At 37.1% G+C, this 24,981-nt stretch overlaps 3 protein-coding genes across 3 annotated transcripts in view; 2 read left to right on the top strand and 1 right to left on the bottom strand.

Moving 5' to 3' along the window:
- The window catches only part of LOC129254862 (G-protein coupled receptor GRL101-like), a 33,800-nt gene extending 23,868 nt beyond the window's left edge, over nucleotides 1–9,932 (bottom strand). Inside the window, exons 1-4 of the mRNA XM_064095306.1 lie at nucleotides 9,830–9,932; nucleotides 9,110–9,229; nucleotides 8,287–8,409; nucleotides 7,508–7,717 (exon numbers count right to left, since the gene is read on the bottom strand). Coding sequence (XP_063951376.1) covers nucleotides 7,508–7,717; nucleotides 8,287–8,409; nucleotides 9,110–9,229; nucleotides 9,830–9,842 — 466 coding nt within the window. The 5' untranslated portion in view covers nucleotides 9,843–9,932. The remainder of the gene's footprint in view (nucleotides 1–7,507; nucleotides 7,718–8,286; nucleotides 8,410–9,109; nucleotides 9,230–9,829) is intronic.
- Nucleotides 1–24,981, top strand: part of LOC135153222 (uncharacterized) — a 1,173,865-nt gene that overhangs the window by 581,610 nt on the left and 567,274 nt on the right. The gene's annotated exons all lie outside the window — the stretch shown is intronic.
- LOC135153451 (histamine H2 receptor-like) lies at nucleotides 19,404–23,042 on the top strand. The gene is made up of 2 exons (XM_064096054.1): nucleotides 19,404–19,676; nucleotides 22,482–23,042. Exons 1-2 carry the CDS (start codon nucleotides 19,404–19,406, stop codon nucleotides 23,040–23,042), a joined length of 834 nt encoding a protein of 277 aa, XP_063952124.1.

Below are 24,981 nucleotides of genomic sequence, written 5' to 3'. Positions count from 1 at the left end.
ATGAGGGGCATGACAACGATCGCATTTATTGCATCAGTCAGATTCTTTTCCCATGGACATTGTTGAATCCCTGGTTTAGAAAGTAGGAGTGTCTTGGATCTTTTTCCTCCACCACAGAAAGCCGTGCTAGGTGTAGCCTCTTGATGAGGCCCTGTCGGCTGCTTTCCGAGCGAACATGGCGAATCAAGGGATAATAGCGAAGCAGAGCGCCGCGAGACAGGGCCTCTTGGCATCTGAGCCGAATTTCACCGACTTTCTTTTGTTTTTTATTGTTTTCACCAATATTCCGACCAAAAACTGGTCGGTGAAAATCATCCAATGAGAGCGCGGGCTGCTATGACGTCATGTTGAATATGCATGAGCTCATCTTGAATGGCGACCCGTGGATTCTTGGCGAAGACGACGAAATGTCAAAGAGCATTGAATATGCCTCTAACATGTCTAAAAAGCTGAATATTGACCGATTTAAGGATTTGCAAGTCGATGAAATTAAATCTGCACAGAAAGGACGAGATGTTTTTGTAAATCTACCCACAGGATATGGAAAAAATGTAATTTCATGCGATTCCACTATGCGTCGATTATCGATCTCCGCTTGTGCAGTGAGGGAATGCTGGGGTGGAGTTGCTTCACCTTGACTCGAGTCTGACCAGCGGCTGACCAGTATCTCCCGGGAAGTTTCGGGGCGGTGATGTGTCTGTTACGGCCAGTACTAGTAGTAGAAATAATAGTACCACTACTTGTAGCATTTTGCTGGTTATATCCCCTTTAGTGTCCCGCAATTAAATGAATCCCCTGCAGAATAATGGACTACTATAGTAATAGTATTCCGAACCCCGGACGAAACAGCTTTGACATTTCATTGGTTTACTAGGTGACCGCTAATACCATGACTCATGTATATTCATTAGGAAGACGTTCCTCATGAATATATAATTCAGCTCAGATGTCAAGAGGCCTGGCTCGCTCCAGGCCTAATTCGCTTCGCAAATTAGGAAATCCCTCGCTTCGCTCGGGAAGCAGCCGCCAGGGCCTCGACAAGAGGCTATGCCAGGTGACTTTCGGTTCATTCTCGGATATTTGACGATCTTTTATACAGTCTTAGCTCGTAGGTCCAGTGTCACAATGATTCTAAGGCACTTGGAGTTGGAAAGTCTAGCTGACAATGTCAAGCTCCAATCTAGAAACTCTAATATCGTTGAAGCAGACGCTTCACACCTGATGCCTACAATGTCATCGAGTTTAAACAGATAAGCCCTTGTACTCATTCCTGGCCAGAATCATACGGGACTGGAATGACCTGTCCCTAGCCACTACATCAATGCCATCCCTAGATCAGTTTAAGGCTGTTCTAAATAACCACATGTCGCATCTGCACCCGACAAATCGTCGTGGAACTCTCGTTCTATTGCTGTGCACCCCTGATGATGATGATGATGGTGGTGGTGGTGATGATGATCATCATCATCATCATCATGACGATTATAGTGATGATGATGGTGGTGGTGGTGGTGATAATTTCTGTAGCCTACTGTCATCGTGATAAAAAAAAATCAGATTATCATACGCATTAGTCGTGAAATATTGATATTGATATTGGTATTGGTTGAGCGAAGTCTTACAGTGGTTTCAGCCAGAGAGGGCATGAAGGGTGTTACGGAGTTTTGCACGGTATCCCCGAACCATACACAATCAATTGCATCAGTAGTACGTCATTTACCCCCACTGGTCATGCTGGAAGTATAATCTAATGCTAGTCGAGTCTGGACTATGGACATGATTTAAGTTCAGTTGCGACCAGTCATATATAACCACTCATTTGGTGTGATCCACGCAGGCGACCCGTTCCAAGGACCCCCGTTTTCACAAACATTTGTAGTTCCGAAGCCCGTTCCAAGGACCCTCCTTTTTACAATGAACCCGCTCCAAGGCCCCCGTTTTTTGTCTCGCCCGCGGCACACCCCTACCACTTTTTTGGTCGAGTGCCCCCCCCCCCCGGGACCCATACACAAAATCGGTCGATGTTTTAGTCGAATGCTGGACGGAGACCGTCGCGAAAGAGGCCGGTGAGCACATTATTATAGATCTGCTACTTTAATAAAAATTACAAAAAATATGTTTAAAAATCGTATTCACCATTCATCCCTTATGTAGCCAGTTAGCAAAGGCTACGAGTAAAAAGTACGCGTATAGTATACTTTAAATATATCTATGACGTAATTCTTCCTATATAATGATAATTAACGATAGCTAGTTTTTACAGGACAAAATGCGATTGTTTCCAATAATGTGACATAAAATATCTAATATAAATATAATATTGTAACATGACCGTTTGTACACTCTAAAATCATAAACTCTTGCACTTCATTCTCCTATGCTCTCCTGTAAATTCAATCTTCAAAGCTCTCGTTACTTTAATTAAACTGAAGTTATTAAACTGAAGATAGGGTGAACACAGAATAAATTAGAACTTAACATGATGAAGTCCCGATCAGCACTGACTTTACTTTCCAATCTAATCTTCTGGGAAGTTCTGCCAATGTACCCACAATGGATAATCATGGAAATCAACCAATCAAATACAAGGAAAATGGTATGAACTATAAAATGAACTAACCCTATTTAAAAATAAGAACCAATCAGAGAATAGAGAAGGGTGATCATGAGTTAAACTGAATCCTAATGAGAATTAAACAATAAGACCATGTGGAGTGGAAAGCTAATGGAACACCAGGAAGCATGACTGAGGGGAAACTGAATGAAAGAATGAAATGCAATGAACCTGTGTTGCTATGAGAGATGTATTGTGGAGATGGAATGAAAGATGAGATCATGACAATGTATGTGGGAGGGGGTGTCCCCCCTCCCACAGTAGGGAAATTTTTTGAAAATCTGTGTGTGAAAATGGCGTTTTCTTGCATTACAAGTTTAAAAAAAAAGATAAGATTTTAAAAAATGGTCCCCGGATTTTTTTTTGGGGGGTTGCAACCCCCCCAACCCCCCCTCTAGATCCGCTTCTGATATATATATATAATTGTAAAGAGCAGGGACCTATACATTGCGAGGTGCTTTCTATTATATATTTGAGAGGATGCTATACATGCATGTAGATACAGCGAGAATAAAGCAATCGACGTAGCCGGGGTTCAGTTTATCAAGTTTATTCACAACAAGCTTTCGGCCATAATTTGGCATTGTTCAGGTATCTGAAGTACAAGAGAAACAAGTGGCCATAATGTACAAACAAATTTGCGGAATATGTAGGCCTATACATAGAAGGTTACTATAACTTAAGTAAGGTTAAGTTAGGTCGTAATTTAAGTCGTTGAAGTCGATAAGAATGGCAGCCGCCTTATGAAAATCTATAAACAGACGTATTAAAGAATATACTGTATATCATCATATATATGTGTGGTTATGGACTCGTATTATACAGATATTGGTTTTAAATATGTACATAAAATTCACATGAGTAAGCACAAGTTTGTAAGCACGTAAGAATTCCCGCAATCACATACACTTATTATTCTCGCGCATCCTTTCACACATGCGCTTAATATACGTATCAAACTTAAAGTTAGAATACTTTGTAGAGCTAATAATAACACAAACATGACAAAATATGTTCACAACGTGTAACAGTAGTGAGCACGAGCTTATAGTGAGTTCTTTAAGAACTCACTATAAAATCAAGGTAGGAAGCTTGCATTTATTATATATATACAATTTATCTCACCGAAAAATATATATATTTACATTACTGTTACACGTTGTAAACATACTTTGTCATGTTTGTATTATTATCAGCTCTACAAAGTGTGAAAGGATGTGCGAGAATGATAAGTGTATGTGATCGCGAGAATTCTTACGTGCTTACTCATGTGATTTTTATGTACAAATCTAAAACCAATATCTTTAAAAATAAACAATTTTTTTGTATAATACAAGTCCATAACCATATGATGATATACAGTATATTCTTTAAGACGTCTGTTTATAGATTTTCATAAGGCGGCTGTCATTCTTATTGAATTCAACGACTTAAATTACGACCTAAATTAGCCTTACTTAAGTTGTAGTAACCTTCTTCTATGTATACATATTCCGCAAATTTGTTTGTACATTATGGCCACCTGTTTCTCTTGTACTTCGGATACCTGAAAAAGGCCCAATTAAGGCCGAAAGCTTGTTGTGAATAAACCTGATGAACTGAACCCCGGCTACGTCGATTGCTTTATTCTCGATGTATCTACATATATCATCCTCTCAAATATATATATATATATATATATGGTAAGATGGCAGTCTCAAATGGTTATTTACAACATTCACAACCATCTAAAACGCCGGCACACTAACTAAAACTATATCTACCTGAGACCATTCAAGCAATCTTATCAGACCAGAGAAAAGGAAGTCATCATGCATGATAAAGATGCATTAGCTGGCATACAAATAAGGCACAGGAAACAACTAAAATACACAATAATATTGCAGTTTCGCTCGCATTCCCGTGCAAATTGTGACATGAGGGGCATGACAACGATCGCATTTATTGCATCAGTCAGATTCTTTTCCCATGGACATTGTTGAATCCCTGGTTTAGAAAGTAGGAGTGTCTTGGATCTTTTTCCTCCACCACAGAAAGCCGTGCTAGGTGTAGCCTCTTGATGAGGCCCTGTCGGCTGCTTTCCGAGCGAACATGGCGAATCAAGGGATAATAGCGAAGCAGAGCGCCGCGAGACAGGGCCTCTTGGCATCTGAGCCGAATTTCACCGACTTTCTTTTGTTTTTTATTGTTTTCACCAATATTCCGACCAAAAACTGGTCGGTGAAAATCATCCAATGAGAGCGCGGGCTGCTATGACGTCATGTTGAATATGCATGAGCTCATCTTGAATGGCGACCCGTGGATTCTTGGCGAAGACGACGAAATGTCAAAGAGCATTGAATATGCCTCTAACATGTCTAAAAAGCTGAATATTGACCGATTTAAGGATTTGCAAGTCGATGAAATTAAATCTGCACAGAAAGGACGAGATGTTTTTGTAAATCTACCCACAGGATATGGAAAAAATGTAATTTCATGCGATTCCACTATGCGTCGATTATCGATCTCCGCTTGTGCAGTGAGGGAATGCTGGGGTGGAGTTGCTTCACCTTGACTCGAGTCTGACCAGCGGCTGACCAGTATCTCCCGGGAAGTTTCGGGGCGGTGATGTGTCTGTTACGGCCAGTACTAGTAGTAGAAATAATAGTACCACTACTTGTAGCATTTTGCTGGTTATATCCCCTTTAGTGTCCCGCAATTAAATGAATCCCCTGCAGAATAATGGACTACTATAGTAATAGTATTCCGAACCCCGGACGAAACAGCTTTGACATTTCATTGGTTTACTAGGTGACCGCTAATACCATGACTCATGTATATTCATTAGGAAGACGTTCCTCATGAATATATAATTCAGCTCAGATGTCAAGAGGCCTGGCTCGCTCCAGGCCTAATTCGCTTCGCAAATTAGGAAATCCCTCGCTTCGCTCGGGAAGCAGCCGCCAGGGCCTCGACAAGAGGCTATGCCAGGTGACTTTCGGTTCATTCTCGGATATTTGACGATCTTTTATACAGTCTTAGCTCGTAGGTCCAGTGTCACAATGATTCTAAGGCACTTGGAGTTGGAAAGTCTAGCTGACAATGTCAAGCTCCAATCTAGAAACTCTAATATCGTTGAAGCAGACGCTTCACACCTGATGCCTACAATGTCATCGAGTTTAAACAGATAAGCACTTGTACTCATTCCTGGCCAGAATCATACGGGACTGGAATGACCTGTCCCTAGCCACTACATCAATGCCATCCCTAGATCAGTTTAAGGCTGTTCTAAATAACCACATGTCGCATCTGCACCCGACAAATCGTCGTGGAACTCTCGTTCTATTGCTGTGCACCCCTGATGATGATGATGATGGTGGTGGTGGTGATGATGATCATCATCATCATCATCATGACGATTATAGTGATGATGATGGTGGTGGTGGTGGTGATAATTTCTGTAGCCTACTGTCATCGTGATAAAAAAAAATCAGATTATCATACGCATTAGTCGTGAAATATTGATATTGATATTGGTATTGGTTGAGCGAAGTCTTACAGTGGTTTCAGCCAGAGAGGGCATGAAGGGTGTTACGGAGTTTTGCACGGTATCCCCGAACCATACACAATCAATTGCATCAGTAGTACGTCATTTACCCCCACTGGTCATGCTGGAAGTATAATCTAATGCTAGTCGAGTCTGGACTATGGACATGATTTAAGTTCAGTTGCGACCAGTCATATATAACCACTCATTTGGTGTGATCCACGCAGGCGACCCGTTCCAAGGACCCCCGTTTTCACAAACATTTGTAGTTCCGAAGCCCGTTCCAAGGACCCTCCTTTTTACAATGAACCCGCTCCAAGGCCCCCGTTTTTTGTCTCGCCCGCGGCACACCCCTACCACTTTTTTGGTCGAGTGCCCCCCCCCCCCCCCGGGACCCATACACAAAATCGGTCGATGTTTTAGTCGAATGCTGGACGGAGACCGTCGCGAAAGAGGCCGGTGAGCACATTATTATAGATCTGCTACTTTAATAAAAATTACAAAAAATATGTTTAAAAATCGTATTCACCATTCATCCCTTATGTAGCCAGTTAGCAAAGGCTACGAGTAAAAAGTACGCGTATAGTATACTTTAACTATATCTATGACGTAATTCTTCCTATATAATGATAATTAACGATAGCTAGTTTTTACAGGACAAAATGCGATTGTTTCCAATAATGTGACATAAAATATCTAATATAAATATAATATTGTAACATGACCGTTTGTACACTCTAAAATCATAAACTCTTGCACTTCATTCTCCTATGCTCTCCTGTAAATTCAATCTTCAAAGCTCTCGTTACTTTAATTAAACTGAAGTTATTAAACTGAAGATAGGGTGAACACAGAATAAATTAGAACTTAACATGATGAAGTCCCGATCAGCACTGACTTTACTTTCCAATCTAATCTTCTGGGAAGTTCTGCCAATGTACCCACAATGGATAATCATGGAAATCAACCAATCAAATACAAGGAAAATGGTATGAACTATAAAATGAACTAACCCTATTTAAAAATAAGAACCAATCAGAGAATAGAGAAGGGTGATCATGAGTTAAACTGAATCCTAATGAGAATTAAACAATAAGACCATGTGGAGTGGAAAGCTAATGGAACACCAGGAAGCATGACTGAGGGGAAACTGAATGAAAGAATGAAATGCAATGAACCTGTGTTGCTATGAGAGATGTATTGTGGAGATGGAATGAAAGATGAGATCATGACAATGTATGTGGATTGTGAGGATGGAAAGAAGGATGAGATGAGTTGGAATGGAAATAAACAAGTTGAATTTAAACAATAAAGTATGAAAAGCCAAATGTAAGAGTATAAAAATTCGCTTCTCATATGTCACTTACTGCACTCTTTTTCATCTTCGCAAGACATACAATCACAGACTCCGTTGCATCTGACCGATGGTCGAAGGCATTTGCCATTGGGACACTTATATTCATCGGCGGTACAATCACAATTTTGTTCATCTGCTTCATTATCTGGACAGTCAACATTGCGATCACACCATTCATGTTCGTAGATCTTTTTACCATTATCACAAAGAACGTAGTGATCTAAGGAGAATGAGAAATAATTACTTTTTAAGATATTTAACCAATACATCAACAACGAATTTATGTTATTGCCTGCAAGGCCTGAAATAAACTGGATGTGATCATAAGTACATTAGGAATCCACTCACAAGTTATGCTGTTTACAGGGGTAACAGGACGGTTTTGAAAGTGGAGGGGGGGGGGGGCTGACCATACACCAAATCACAATCAATGGTAATGTTTACATTTTTTGTACACGGTTTTGGATAAAAAGGTGGGGGGGGGGGGGGCTCCCCAGCCCCCCAATTCCGCAATCAAATCAATTCCATATGATTTTACATACTAATTAATGCATGAATTAGCATAATCAATTAATAAAATTTGCATGAAATAATATAAAATTTGTAGATTATTTCCAAGACGTATAACCTTTTTGCCAACTGTCGGTCGAGATCTGGGGGGGGGGGGTTGACTGCGAGCCCCCACCCCCCCCTATATGATCTCCCAAATACCCCGGTATAGATAGGGTAAAATATCAATTTGCAGCTGTAAAATTTGGTTTAATGGTCATGCAAGATCATAAAACATACCTTCATCACAGCGAGCCTCATCGCTACCATCAAAACAATCAGGATTTCCATCACACATAAACCCTGCGTTAATGCACTGCCTGTTAGAACATTTGAATTCTAGTTTATAACATTCTGGATGATCTGCAAGATAAGATCATATATAACAAATCAAATCACAGATTAAGGTGAAACAATGCTGTATGCATGTTGTTCTATGAACATTTACAAAATTTAATCAATAGATGTTTTAATAAGGAGTTTGAAATTAATCATAAAATTACAGAACCAAAACTTAAAATACAAAATAATTTATGAGTGCGTTACGTCAGCATCGAATTACAACAATAACTATCATTATGAAATGAAGCAAAACTCTCATACGTCAAAAATGTCTAGGCATATTTTTTTCTTTACACTTTCCTCAATTCCAATCAATTTACTTCCTTTGGATGCACTAGGGAACAGATTGGGGGTGCGTGGACACCCCAAAACTGTAACGACCAAGAGGGGGAAAAGAGGAAAGAAGAAAATGAAGGGAAAGGGAATGAAGCATGGCACTTTTTTCCGATTCAGTCCAAATCTGTTACAAATTATTTTTTTAATATGAAAAAGATCAATATAGTCCCTTGCAGATTTTTGCCCCATACGCCATGTCTGGCCCCCTCAAATTGCGAGGATGGACTTGACATTTACACCCCCTTTGCTTTATTTCGGTTACACTGAGAAGTGTTTCTTTTCCATTCCACCGATATAATTATAATCTAGAAATATCTCTAAAAATATCGCCAAAATCATCTGCTCTCTGCTGAGATAGTTACAAAATTTATATATGTACACTTACAACATTTTTCTTCATCTGAATTATCTCCGCAATCGTCAACGAAATTGCACAATAGATGAGGAGGTATGCAGTAGTGATTATTGTTACACTTATGGTATCCTGCTTGACATGGAAATGTATCTGTGGACAGGAATGAAAAAATGAACCTAAGCCTGTTGGACAGATAACGATTTTAAAAAAAAATACAAAACAAGTATAAACCTAAGCAAAGAATTTTCTAGAATACATTTTATATACTGCCCGCAATTAGCAAATCCACTGACATGTCTCCGCACCCCAACACAGAGAATAATGAGCTCTAGACCAGCGAGAATATATATTATTGCCGCATAACTACGAAACACATCTATCATATCAAGCCTTTGTCGAAAATTGAAGATCGGGAGTAAAAAAAGGCAAGGTGCTCTCTTTTATTTTCCATTTAATCCCAGGTTCAGAACTTACGAAGCATTACGAATGTATCATTTACCAAGAAACAAGGACTACCCTGTTGCGTCAATTCGAAAGTTTTTGACAAAGATTACACTACTCTCTTCTTGAATGGTCCTTCCGTCATTTGCCTGTTTCGTCTCAATTTAATAACATGAACTTCAAACAGAGCTCCGTAAAATACAGTATTTCCAATTACATTCCACTAACGACCCAACCCCCTTAACACGAACTACTCGCTCACCCACCCCCCCCCCCCCATTCCAAAAAAAAAGATCCCCTGGAACTCACCGCATCCATTCATATCAGCGCAGTCATCTTCACAATCACACTTGGTGTCACATCTTAACTCAATCGGGATACACGAATGGCTGCACGGGAACTCATCATCCGCACATCCTGTAAAACATAAAACACATATATATCAAAGTATGAATATAATGTATAAATATTATAATGTCTGAAAAGACTGGTGTTATGCGCAACGGTGAATAGCCGTGGCCAATGAACGGATCAAGGGCAATGACAAGGCCAGACTTTCCGAGCCCAAGGTCCGACTTCCGAAATACCAAGGCCGGGTGACGAAATGCCAATGACTTCATACCTATGAGCCAAAGTTCAAAACTAAGGACTTATAACGTCTGAGGCCCAAGGCCAAGGAAACATAAAACTTTAAAAATTCGATCTACACATGTGAAGAGTACAATGTTATATCTTGGCTCTGTGGAATAAAACCGAATTCATGATTTTGGGCTCCAAGAACTCCTTAATGAAAGCAAATCACAATCAGTTGGTTCTGCATGTAGGCGATAAAGTCATTCTCCCCGTCTCAAATGTACAGAACCTTGGTGTTATATTTGATAGCTACATGACCTTTCTTCAGCAGGTATCTAGTATTTCCAAGTCAGTGCGATATCAATTGCGTAACCTAGGATTTATACGTAGGTTCTTGACTGACAAAGCATGTGAACAATTACTGCATGTATTAATTTCATCACGTTTAGATTTTTGTAATTATGTTCTCTTCGGACTGCCCAAACACCAGCTAAACAAATTACAGTCTCTTCAAAATTCCAGTGCGAGACTTCTTACCTACACACCTAGAATGTCTTCAATCACACCAATTTTACGTTCTCTTCACTGGTTGCCTGTCAACAAAAGAGTTCATTTTAAGCTCATGTTACTTGTCCATCTAGCCATTCATGGGATGTCGCCACAATATATTAAAGATACGCTACATCCCTACAATCCAACTCGTACTTTAAGATCTGGAAGTGACAATTTGCTTCTGATTCCTTTTACCCGACGTTCTTGGGTGGATATGTCCTTCTCACATGCTGCGGCCAAGTTGTGGAATCAACTTCCTCAGTCACTTCGCTCCATTAAAGTACATGACACATTTAAAGTACACCTTTAGACCTATTTGTTCAACCTTTAATACCTTCACAACTAACTCTATATACACTGTATAAATATGTACATTTTTAAGAAATAATATTTGTTTTGTATGCATTTAAGGTACACTCTCTGTCATCACACGCTGGCCTGACTGGCTTCCTATGGGGGCTGGTGCCCTTATTTGCTAGAGCTCCTGTGAGTACTGAGCTGACCGGGCTTGCCCCTTAAATTGTCGATGAACGGGGCAGCAAGCACAAGGGCACCAGGCCCCACCAGGATGTAGCTGGGAATTTCAGAGATGGTGATGCAGGATGGTACTTGTAGTGATTTAAGATTTCTATTTATATCTAAGTAGCTGTCTGTAATGTACGTGTATAAAATATTTGTATCTAAAGGAACTGTTGCTGCGCTAGCGCCATGAGCGTCTCTGGACGGTGTGCGCGCTCAATAAGGTATCACTATTATTATTAATATGTCCTTCTGATCAGACCAGACTTGTGCGGATTCGCCTTTACGCGTCAATGACGAGACGTCACCGTGCTTATGTGTCTTGTTGCTGATTCCCCGTTCAACACTCTTCACCGTCAACCACCCACGTGCTTATCGTCTCTGACGTCATAGTCCTCTCGAGATTGTTGATATCGCGCGAAATATAATGCTGAATATTAACAATTTAGTGGTAAGTCGGTATTAAGGTAACTATTGACCAATTTATTAACAAAAATGATGTGTTATCGATATAATGTACAAACTACCTAGTTTTATTTGCCCGTTTAATGTCCTGCAACTAGCAACAAGTGATTAAATAGTTAAATGGTCATCCATCATGTAGACGAAACGTGAAAAGCTTTTCAGCAGTAGGGTCAATGTGGTAGGGTGACGCGATCTAATTCGCCCAATCGAAGTGTCTATTTGGACAATGAATATTTCGCCAATTAGTAAAAAAAATATTAAAAAAGAGGTGAAATACAGAAATCGGTATTTTTCGAAAATAAGTGAATTTTAGTGATGAAATTTTACCATGAGACAGTTCCTGATAACATACTTTTGAAATATAAAAAAGGTATCGGTAGACTAACAAATATTGCGTTAACGTTAGATTATTCCAAAAAAATAAGTGACACATAAATATGTTTACCATAAGATAGTGTTTAATACAAGTACTACATTCACGACGACAGCAGAGTCATGAAAAGCAATGCACAGAACAGATTATTATTAAATGCAGTAGGGTGTCAATACATACATCAAAAATGAAAAGGATAACGCCATTTATTCTGTAAATATGAATGTCAGACAGATCTGTCCCCATTTGATAAGTAAATAATGCCCACAAAAAAAGACACACAATACCTTAATAACAAACTAATATCAGCAGTTACTGCCACTTGCACGGAGAAGTATATTTTGGCTTAAATACTTTCCTCAATGAAATGATTGACACAAAATAAATGTTAATTTATGAAATGAGCATTCAGCTTGTCTCTTGGACATTTCAGTTATTACCAGTATATATATATATATATATATAATAAAAAAAAAATTCTGAGTGACAAGTCGCATTTTCCATTTCCTGTTGTAGAGGTTTCAATAATGATAATCAAAATGCAACGTGCAACATCTTAATGCGTTCGCTCTATATTAGTGAACAGGATACTCTATCTTCATGGAACACTGACTTTCCTTTAAACATCTACCAAACTTGCCAAATGAGCTTCTGAATTCAAGTTCAATAAGTGTAAAGTACTAAAAGATATGTCTGTCGCGCCTTCCTTGTTTTCTAACGACACACGAGGCAAATCCTCTTCGCAAAAAGAGTCCCATCTTTACTTCGAAATGGATATCCTGCGTTTTATTGAAATTGCTGTTTCAATACCTCTGAACGGCTTCATCCTCCTGATTGTTGTGGCTTCACCAAGATTAAAAGACAACATAATATATTTACCTTAAACATGGCTCTTATAGACTTTGTTACAGCTCCGATAGCAATTCTTCTCATATTCTACGAATATTCGAACACTGTGAGTCACTCGAATGATGGTATCGAATTGAAATTCACAAGCGGATTCGCCATAATAATGACGATAATTACATTAATTCCACTTTGATATCAAATTAAATCTATTCTGTCAAAAATATGAGCTATACCTTGTTAAAAAACAAGGAATAAAATAGAAATAGAAAAGAAAAAGAATGTATTTTAATATATGGATATCTGGATATTGTTATCGGATAATGTTATCGGTAACCCTCCTGATCGCCTTGATCCGTTTCCCCGTTCGATATGATCATTAGGTACTGCAACTTTCTTGACTGATTCCCAGTCAAGTGGGCAATTGTGGGCAATCCGCGGACCTTCCTAAGAATTTAATGCGAAATCATACACACGCACATACATTAAAAAAAAAGAAGATAAATCGCCTCTGGTGCGGAAAGAGAGCCAAAATGGCATTTCGTTCACAATCCATCTTAGTCTAGTCCGCGGTATTAGACATTCGCCTAAGACTATTGAATCGAGTTCGACGAGTTTTGTGATGTGATTGGTACTCATTCTGCGATATGGCATCACATATAAACATCACATCAGATACATATAACCATAGAGCTATTATAGCTCTATGATATAACCTAACGTTTCGTTTTCATGAACATTCATGAGGCGTTGTCTGACTTTTTAAACCCTACTATATCCAGGACCATTTACATTTGACAGGACACAGCATGGGCATTTGACCAGGGCCTTTGACGGAGAGTCGTGAAGGCTCTTAAAACAAATCTTACGAGCAAGAATGAATGAAAAAATATAATAACATTTACTCGATTAAAATTGAGTGTTTACAGAGAAAGCATATAGAAACAAAAGTAAATCAACTGAATTCAACGGCATGAAAATAATTTAATTTATTAAAGAGCAGTTTAAGAGAACACATCTTTCATAGAGAAAATGAATCTGCAAACGTTTGATAATTCTATGAATTAAACTTATATTGTTGTTTTTCATTGCAGGTAAGAAACATGTACTTCACGATTTGGAGCTGTTGCACAGTTATATCCGGTCTCAATATTCTACTTGTGGCCATCTACCGCTTTGTGACGGTTCAGGTCGATCCGTTTGGAGTCAAGAATATCGTAACAACACCTCGATATATCTTCGCTTGTTTTATGGCATGGGTAGTCGGCTCTTTTCCTGCCATGGAGTTTGTAGCGAATGGCATAGGAATACATATAGGTATTGCGAACATTGTAGTTTTTGTGTCCACGGGAATCTGCTATCGGGTCTCACGCGCGTAAAACATTCCCCATAGACTTGTGTGTTAAAATGGCATAAATGTGAAATTAGAGGGTCGAATGTTTACTACCTTTGGATAGGATATATATCTGACATTCCATATCTGACCAGAGAAGGGTATCGTAGCCAGCTCATTTTAAAAATAAATCGCCATTTATGAAGATAACTATGATGGGATCACATTCATCAACTGAAACAGTAAAATAGCCCCAATTCTTCCGCCAGTCAAAAAATAGTTCCAAATCATTGATATATCTTCCCAATTTGGGCAAAGGAAGTTCAGTAGTTACCATTTCTAGAATCAGTGTTAGATTTTGAATCATATTCATACACTTTTGTCAATCAGCAATATCAAATTTAAAAAATTCGAATGGGTTGGGTCGAACAAATATCTTTAGCCCTCCTGATGTAATTAGGCTCATGGCACCTTTATTATATGACCTATGAATTTTATTTTTTTTAATAGCTACTTTGCTATTCTTTTATATCTGTACACTCACACTAGCACAAAGAAATGCATTGAAAATGCCTATTTTCTATGCAATGACCCATTTTAATGTGTTACTCATACATGTTATATTCACTATATGGATGTCTACATATCCTACCTGCATATAGCCCAATGAGTGAATGCAATGACAATATATATAGGCCCCTCCTTGTAATATAAAGGTGTATGTAAATTTTGTGTAGATATCAGGATACCAGAACTGCCCCCAAACATAATTACCAGATATACATGAGATTGAATGAGGAAACAATAAAAGAATGAGAACATATTACTTTAGTACATTTAAACTTGACCTATTGTATCAAAATCTTCCTAGGGCTATTGCCTATCAGATGTAAGAAGGAAGAGATACATAAATAGATAGAAAGAGAGAGAGAAAGAGAGAGAGAGAAAGAAAGAAAGAAAGATAATTTTATAGATGGCATGGCTTATAAAGAGGGGGGGGGGCTAGAATAAGATTGGAGCACACAGCCACCCCCCCTCCCTCCTTAGTTGAGCACTATTATATACCTTACCTTACTATGTGCCTTTTTCTAAATACCTTCTTGAAGGTACCACTCTAGTTCTCTTCAGTAAAGTTCACAAAGTTCTATTTCCTCTCTACCCCATTCCAAAGAACAATTTTAACATGAGCAATTTGTAAAGGTCTTTCTAACATTAAGTAGGTGATCATACACTAGCACAAACCAATGATGAATCAAAACATAAAGAGGCCTAGACTCACATTGGCCAGTCTATATGCATTCCTAGGCTTACATACACATACCTACTAACTTTACCTGATATATAGCCTTGCTAAGCCATTAAATCCATTTTTTGCACCACTTGATGACTAAACATGATGATATCAGTTAGAAATTGTTTGCTACTGAGGAGTTTGGGCAGGTATTCCATCCACTATAGGGAACTCGCCTGTATTACCTATAGGTCTCACGCGCGTAAAACATTCCCCATAGACTTGTGTGTTAAAATGGCACTTAAGAAAAATTCATAAAAAATAAATGTGAAATTAGAGGGTCGAATGTTTACTACCTTTAGATAGGATATATATCTGACATTCCATATCTGACCAGAGAAGGGTATCGTAGCCAGCTCATTTTAAAAATAAATCGCCATTTATGAAGATAACTATGATGGGATCAAATTCATCAACTGAAACAGTAAAAAAGCCCCAATTCTTCCGCCAGTCAAAAAATAGTTCCAAATCATTGATATATCTTCCCAATTTGGGCAAAGGAAGTTCAGTAGTTACCATTTCTAGAATCAGTGTTAGATTTTGAATCATATTCATACACTTTTGTCAATCAGCAATATCAAATTAAAAAAATTCGAATGGGTTGGGTCGAACGAATATCTTTAGCCCTCCTGATGTAATTAGGCTCATGGCACCATCGGCTAATTTACCGCGGTTTGACGCGGCAAGTATCGATGGAGGGCGGAGTGGGAGTACGCGGAGAGAGGTTGAGAGAGAATCGTCGTGTGTTGAAAACATTCGCAGGTATTTACCTTACATCCGTCTCTTTCTCCCTACCGATATGTTTGCTGGGCTAGTCGGAAAGCATGCTATGACTACAATGGATATCTTAGTAGCTTTGTATAACTCCAATATGACTGTGAATACTGTAATTTACACGTTAAGATCAAATGTATTCAAGACTGCAGTGAGGCAATGTATCTGGGGAAGTCGCGTGGCGCCATTCAGTATCATGGAAGTTGTATAGGCTTGAGGACTAATTAGGTGCGAAAGAATCAATTAATTTCTCTTTTACCTGAAAAGTAGGCCTTAGAACTGTAAATAAAAAAAATAAATTGAGATGAATATTTTTTGTTGGAGTAAGTATTCATTTACATAATTTTGTTAATTTGATAAAAGCAGTGTTTTGAGGACAACGCAATCTTAGCTTTTGCAACACAAAATTTGTATTCAGTGAGAAAAGAGCTTTGGTTAATTAAGGTAAATATTAGATGTTTTTTAGGCTAAACACTGTCCAGGAACAAATTAGATTTGCCATTCCTAATGCGATCAATCACAAACGGTTTATTACCGGACACTGATGATCCAATACAAAGGACACTGGTGGAGACTTTGGTAGTGAACGTATGATACAGTTTTATTATACAGGCCAGGCAGGTCAATCAACAGGCATGGTATCCATGTTGCGGGAGGTGTATGAAGTGCTTAGATATCAATACTGGTATCGTAACAACTGATACCAGTATCTAGAATTTCAAGAGGGTTGGAAATAATCATGGCAATAATGGCGTACGATTAATTTACAGAACTACAATATTATTTTCGTTACAACACTTTTGTTTTCCAGCTTTGAGTTTAGTTAAAGTAGTGTCAGTATTATCGGATGATTTTAATAACTGATTTGAATGTCTACAATAAACATGGCAGGAATATACATGTGGGTTTTTTTTTTTCAATTTCATCATCATGGACGTCTTAGGTGTGCATAACTTATGTTTCCATGTTGTTGTTGTTTTTTACCTGTACCTCACTAACACCCCAGATTCGGCCAATGCTAAAGTTCATATAATCTATCTTTAAAATGGAAGGAAATGCATCACTTCATTAATTTATTTCAAACATAACAAAATACACAATATTGTTTATGTTGTGCATGTTTTGATTGAAGTGAAATCTTGCAAGCAATCACTACTTTTACATTGTTTTATGTATACGGCCAAACAGCTTTGTCTTTAAGTCGATCTATTTTAAAAATAGATGAGTTAGTATCTAAAAATGTTTGTGAAAGTTTTATGAAATGTAACTTTGCAATACCTGATGTTTTCGAAAGGTTAAAAAACAAATATAGTTTTTCTTATGAAAAAATTGAACACATTTTTATGAGACCAAGACAATGTACTCTTAACAGCAGATTACGAGAGTTTCAATTTAAAATGTTGCACGGCATTGCTTATACAAAATCACCACTTGTCCCGTTTTAAAATCTCGAAAAATAATCGTTGTTATTGTAAAAAAAAAAGAGGAGGAAACATATCTAATCGCCATCTATTGGTAATTCAAACTGGGAGAAAATCCTTGTAGGTGTAGAATCAATGGATGAAGAAAAGGAACGTTTAGTCAATCATTTTGTAATCTTTGTAAAAATTTCTTCAAAGGGAGGGGAAAATGGTGCACTCGTAACCATGGGTGAAATTAAAAGGAAATTTAAAAAAGAAGAGTGGGAAGAAAAAAGGATGGCGTTAGAGGCAAGATGTCTCTACGTTTAAGGAAATGGGAAAAATCTAAATTAAAGTAATATATAGGGAGAGAGAGAGAGGCAAAGGTATATATAGAGCGAGAGACAAAACCACAAAACTAAACAAAAACCATCAAACAAAAACACATATTTTTTTTCCCAGAAAAAAAACATGAATATAATACGGGGAATTGGTGTCCCTTCCATGGGGAAGGTGCGGTATCTTAGAAGTTTGATGTATATGTTGTATAATTATATGGGATATGGATTTATTGTATAATTCATAATCTTGTTTCAAATCATTTCTACAACTGGTTTATGAACTGCGAATGTGTATTTTGATTTGAGAGAATACAATAAAATCATCCTTTTAAAAAATGTACCTATATAAAATTAGACATGTTAGACTAATAGTGGAGGTGCATTCTGCGTTCTTTTAACCTGCAAATCAGTGATAATGATAAACATAGGGAGAGTGGGGTAATCACGAACGCGGGGTAATCCCGAACACCTTAATATCTATAGGAGAGGTGAGGTTCTGCTGTCACGGCATAATAGCCGTAACACAGAATGTTGTCTGACTTCCCATTCAGTGATCTGTTGACTTGTCTCTTCCGATTAAAGAATAATCGAAAAGAATCCAAATTACATATCTTTACTTGTTTATGTTTCCACGAATAGCGTTCGCGATTACCCTGTGGCCCGGAAGTGCGGGGTAATCCCGAAAATCTGCGTTTTGTACTATAAATTATAAAGGAATGCTTGATGTTGAATAAAGACGTTGTTACAGTCAATATATGGTGTGTTTTTATCAAATTATGTACTAGTTTTGGAATAAGGCTCACTTTGATTCTTGCTATCGCTCTGATCAGAAAGGTGTTTGTCATTACCCCACTTCCCCCTAATTGTTGGTACCTTGCATTGCCCACTGAGTGGCACGCTTGGTATAATTATTTTCTCGAAGTAATCAACATTATCAAGTAAAGTGGATACTAAACAGATGACTGATGCATCGATATATTAGCCTAATGGATATAAGAAGTTATTGAAAGCTACAATATTAAAAGCACTAGGCATCATGATCGACAGGGTATGAATGAGCCAGGTTATTAATCATATCAGTGCATGTCATTTCTAGGTTAATTAATTAATGTTGAATGTTTAACACAGTGGCAGTAATTCTAAGTCAGATAGCAGTGACTCACGAAGTAACTCATTTTAGGCGATCGGGCGAGACCTGATATTGATTTAAAGTGTTTGAAAGTGTGTAAGGATCTCATTATTATCAAATAAAACTCATAAAATACATAGGCCTACCAACAAGCCTGTCTTCGCATGCGATATAGAAACCGTTAAGGGGGGGGGGTATGAGCACTGACTATACGTGATAGGGGATTATTTGATTCTAAATCCAATCCGAACTGCTTATTTGTCAGGTATCCAAACGCTTTATAGAGGATGATTCCTTCCACAACTAACGAAGTGGGTAATTTCACTCAACCTACGGTGACTACAAGGGAACCACAAGATCTCATTATTGACATGATTGAGATATGTAATATACTTTTGGCTGCCACATCAGTGTTTTTAAACAGTTCTATCATCATTTTAGTTGTCTGCTCACCGAGACTAAGGAAACAGCATAACATATTTACATTTAATATGGCAGTTATTGATATATTTTCCGCCTTCGTAATGCTGATATCACTGGCTGTTTTCATGACAAGAAAGGTAAGTGTGTACGGCGTGTAACATAATGTAATCCTATAGTTTAAGGTTAGTAGTGTTATTAGACAATTCAACATACAGTGAACTTGTTTAAATATTAGGAAAAGGTAACATTATGATTGTTTTTATCGGTGGAATCCCATATCTTCTAATTTGGATGTAGGTTTATTCTTATTGATACTTCAAATACATTTTGTAATTATCACGGACATAGAGATTCCATTTAAACAATCAGATGATGCGGATATCAATAGTTATCTGATTTTTTTTCTTCTATGTTATTTGAAAAGGGTTAATACTATTTGATAATAAAATATACGATGCGTAGACCTCATAATTATTAGAACTGAAAACGAGAAGTCTTTAAACACTTTGTAATAGCCAAATGGAAATATCGATACATGTACACACTTATAAAAATATGTTCAACTTCGCACCTTTAAATGTGCAGCTTTGCACCTCTCTGAAAGGTGCAAAGTTTCAAAAAAAGAACAAAGTTTCACCATAAACATAGGCGGATCCAGGGGGCCCAGGCCCCTCGCCCCCCCCCCCCCCCTCTATTGGCGGACCAAAAAAGGGAAAAAAGGGGGAAGAAAAAAATGAAAAAGAAGGGAAAAGAGGAGAAAAAAGGAAGGGGAAACATAAGAGGAAGATGAGTGAATAAAATAAGATGAGGGGAAAACTTGTAAAATAATTAAAAAAAACTTTCATGTCACTATATGAAAATTTCGCTCGCGCTTCGCGCTCGCATTGCCTTTTAGGTGATTCACATATTCTGTTCAATATGGAGCTTAAAATATCAGACTTTGAAGTCAATATACAAAACATATTTCACCTCGGAAATCGAACTTTCATTATTTTTTTTGATTTACAAATTGATTTTAAAAAAGTGCTTTGTAAAAAAATTATGTTTCATGGTGTGAATATTAACTGTTACGATATTGCAACAAAAAATAATTTAGTTTTAAATTTCATTTCCTTTTCTTTTATTACAGGAAAGATATAGATTACTAAACAAACATAAATAAAACATCTTACATGTCTTGAAGAGTTAGATGTGCAATCCAAGGTTATGATATAAATCAAAATAAATCAAAATTGGTTGGCGAAGATTCCTTAAATTAAAGTTCACAATGATGGCGATGATGAAATCGATGTTGAAGCACGATGAATAACAAGAGTCACTGTAACGAGTTGAAATGTCTGTGAAGACGATGTTGATGATGATTAACAGTCAATTTCAGCAATCCATCGGTTGAAAAGCGTTCATTAAAACAGGTTGATGATCTCGATGAGAACTGAGAATTCCTCTCTCAAAGTAATTGCAAACAGTTCATTGATGGCGTGCAAATAATTCGACAGAAGATAGATGTTGTATCCCAGTTGGGAATAAACTATACTCTGACATAAAGTCTGGTGTGAAATTCTGAGTTCTGATCTGATGTGATGATGTCCTTGAAGAAACTGCCAGCTTTTATACAAATTATTCACTATTCTGGAAGTTTCTAGTATTGTCTACAAAAAGAACATTTACCAATTTCTAGAGCAGTCTAATTTTAGAAGACTCTTGAATGGCCTCAGTGAAATTAACAATGTAAACAACATAGCTAATCCTATTGTTCTTTTCACTGCCACTACGAGTCTATTGTGAACCAACCTCTATTCAGAAATAACAAAATTCCTCAGTCTTTAGATAGGTGTAGGCATGCCTAACAAAGCTTTACTGAGATATTCTGGAATATTCTTAATCATTCTATGCTATGAATATCCTTAAAGAGGAAATAACTAAATAAATGAATGTAATTGCTCATACAATTCTACTTATATATAACATAACATATCAGCTAGCGTTGGACGCTCGCATTTTGATTGATGAGTTAAATTAATATTATTTCTATAAAAAAAACACTACTTAAAATCCACATTTCATGACAGTTCATCACAAATTAAGGCTCGCGATTTGCGCTCGCATTGATTGTTGAAAATGTATTAACTCATGCATCTTATTCATAATTTCAAAAGTGCTTTAAATGGCCAGTTTTCAGGCCATGGTATTATATAACAGATTTCGAGCTCTCATTAGGCTTATTAGATTAATAAATAAGATATTAATTCAATTAATCAAATTGTCCTTTTTTCAGAATGGAATATCGACAAGTTTCATCTCGCGCTTAGGAAGAGAAATAAGAAGTAAGTCATCATTTCATATGATGACATAATGTTCTTAGAATGTCCCGGTCCTATGTCAAAACTCGAAGTAATAATAATGAAACACACCAGCTCTTTTTAACAGTGATCCATATCTACCTCACAATTTTCTACAAAGTGCTTGAAATTGACCCTTTTTCAGATCGGAATATCAAATAGCTCGTGCTTCGCGCTTGCTTTATTGATTTTCATGATAAAAAAGATATTTAGAATGCCCAGATTCTAGGTCAAAATCTGACACACGCGCACGCATGTTTATTCAGATACGCCTCTAGTTCTATATTTAAATCATCCAGTTTTAGATCACGTAAAATATCAAATATTTTCTGCGCGCGCATTGCATGCACTCGCAGACTTCCAATTCGCATTTTAGGTGTAAAGCTATGCATCTATTATTCTCTCAGTTTTCTTTGTTTCACTGTTTATATATATATATACATATATATATATGCATTGGCGGCGGAGCAGAGGATTATCTTTTGTGTTTGGGGGGACGCGTATTGTTGCGTCCCCCCCAAACACAAAAGATAATCCTCTGCTCCGCCGCCAATGTATATATGTATAAATTAATGTATATTATATATTTTTTTTCAATTACAGGTACCCCGTATTCTCCTCACAACCTGGGGATCGAGTATAGTTTCAGCGAGTCTGAACATTCTCTTACTGGCCCTCTACCGCTATGTGACCGTTCAGGTTGACCCTTTCGGAATTAGAAATCTTGTCACTACACCTCGATGCATCTTAGCCTGTGTGTTGACGTGGTTGAACGGTTTTTTGGTTCATATTTTCGTCATCTTTGATGAAGGAAGTACGTGGGTTTCGAGCTTTATCCTATTCTTCTTTGCTCTGACAGGGATCTCGTATGCACTTATATACCGCGGAGTGACGAGTTCACGAGACGTGCGCCGTTTGAAAGAGAATCGCCGTTTGCTGATAACTTTTGTCTCCATATACATAACATCGGTTGCTTTCTGGATCCCAGGCTTAGCTTTGACAATTTTCTACTCCGAGAATGATTTGATAGAAGATATATGTGTACTTTCATTAAACGCTAATTTGATTGTCAATCCTGTAATTTTCTGGGCGCGCTCAAATGACTTTAGGACGGAACTTAAGAGACTCTTATTCAAAACCAACATTGGACCAATAATGGTGTAACGCAATCTTTCCCACTTATTTGTCGTGATTGAAAATGGAACTTGAAATTTTTATTACAGGCTTTCCCCCTATTTTTACAGATTAATTTGCAGTATATAAAAATATTCAGGAGCCAAAATTTATAATAATAATATGTCTAGCGCACGGTTTGATACACTTAAATGCATGTACATGTAAATAGCACCTGAATTGCTAAACGGGGCAAGTCCATGTCAAGTTTAGTTTGAATCTTTATTGCCACAATAATAAACTTGTTGATGCTGGGTGTCTTCAACCTGTAAAGACGTCACGTAACCTATTTATACGTTTTTAGTACTTGCAGATCATCACATGTAGGGCCGTTGCTAAAGGGAGGGGGTGGGGAGGGGGTGCGACTCCCCCTCCCCCACTACTCTGGATATTGTCGGTAAATCTACATTGCCGACGGAAAAATGAAGAAAAGAAAGGGAGGAAAAAAAGAAGGGAGACAAAGGAAAGAAAAAGGGGAAATAATAGATAGAAAAAAAAAAGAAATTAAAAAAAGAAATAAAGAAAGAAAGAAAGAAAGGAAGGAAGAAAGAAAGGAAGGAAAAAAGGAAGAAAGAAAGAAAACTAAATAAATCAAGAAAGGAAGAAAGAGGAAAACAAACTGAAAATAAAAGGAACAAAAAAAAGGAAGGAGAAATATCAGAGAGAGAAGGACCGGGGTAGACCAGATTTTGATTAGGTAAAGATGCATTACACATTGGTAGGTAATGTAATAGCTAGTAATAGCGGGTGGCCGAAATAACACAAATCTTACGATGAGTGTCCATGCAATGAGCCAGGTATTTCTGTAGAACAAGGATATTAGTGCATGCTCAACTGAATTGGATGGTAGAAAACATAGAAACTTCCTTGTAACGTAAATCCCCATAAAAAAATAAATGGTCACTGTGAACAGAAGCAGGCTATCATTTTGTCACACGTTACAAATCTTTGTAATTTCGCCTATAAAGTTGTTGTCTTTTTTATGGTTTTGATATGTGCCATGTGTGCATGGTTCCTTAACATATGATTTCTTTGTAATAAATTTAATTCGATGACTATTAAATAAAACAAAGAAATAAAATCTGCACCTATCAAGAGAAAAATATATTTTCTGTCAATTTTTTTACACGTTATACACTCGCCATATTCGTGAAATGAGAAAGAAATGATATACCATACATTTAGTTTAATAAACACATCTCCCTTTCAGAAAAATCAAACAAAACGGCTTAAAAGTACGTGACTAAGACGCCAGTGGAGACTCGAAATACAAATCTATATATATATATAAATATATGTAAGAGTTTTATTCCAAAAGGAGCTAAATCCTCTTCTAGTATTTTTCTGTAAATCATTTTTTTTTAATTCACCACTTTCCCTTTATCACATCTGTTTTATTTTGACATATATATGTTATCCTCTCAGAATGATTTAATCACCCTTTTTTTAATCTAGCATTTGATATCATTTTTTAAAGAATTTTTAAATTTTTTATTCTTATTGGATTTAGCTCCTTTTGGACTAAAACCTTAGTTGAATGTCCATTTTGCCAATTTAAACATGTTTGATATTGGAAATTAAATCGTATCTAATGTTTATCCACTGAAAATTTAAAAAGAAAAAAAATATTTTTCATCTTTTCTAAGACGATGACTTTTCGATATTGAAGGAACTAAATCCCCAGAAATATTAATAAAAATAGTAAACTTATATATTGTTATTATTTTCATCAAATTTGCACAGATGGTGTGAACTTGTTTCTACAACATGTACCTGCAAATTTGTATGCATAACTTTGTGTAAAGTAGTAAAGTTAACCAATTTTAAATGACCCGGTAGTGGGTTTAGCTCTTTTTTTAATAATACTGTTTGGATTACCTCCTTTTGGAATAAACTCAAATTTGCAATAAATTCCAACTTTCCATTTTTT

This window comes from Lytechinus pictus, chromosome 1 (assembly GCF_037042905.1).
Source record: "Lytechinus pictus isolate F3 Inbred chromosome 1, Lp3.0, whole genome shotgun sequence".
Lineage (NCBI taxonomy): Eukaryota > Metazoa > Echinodermata > Echinoidea > Temnopleuroida > Toxopneustidae > Lytechinus > Lytechinus pictus.
This window is presented reverse-complemented; position numbering and strand designations above follow the sequence as displayed.

What these genes read in the sequence shown, in the direction of transcription:
- LOC135153451 (XM_064096054.1), top strand. Translation starts at nt 19,404, where the DNA reads ATGATTCCTTCCACAACTAACGAAGTGGGTAATTTCACTCAACCTACG. An exon ending in CTGTTTTCATGACAAGAAAG is followed by an intron (nt 19,677 to 22,481) that starts GTAAGTGTGTAC and finishes TTTCAATTACAG; the next exon opens with GTACCCCGTATTCTCCTCAC.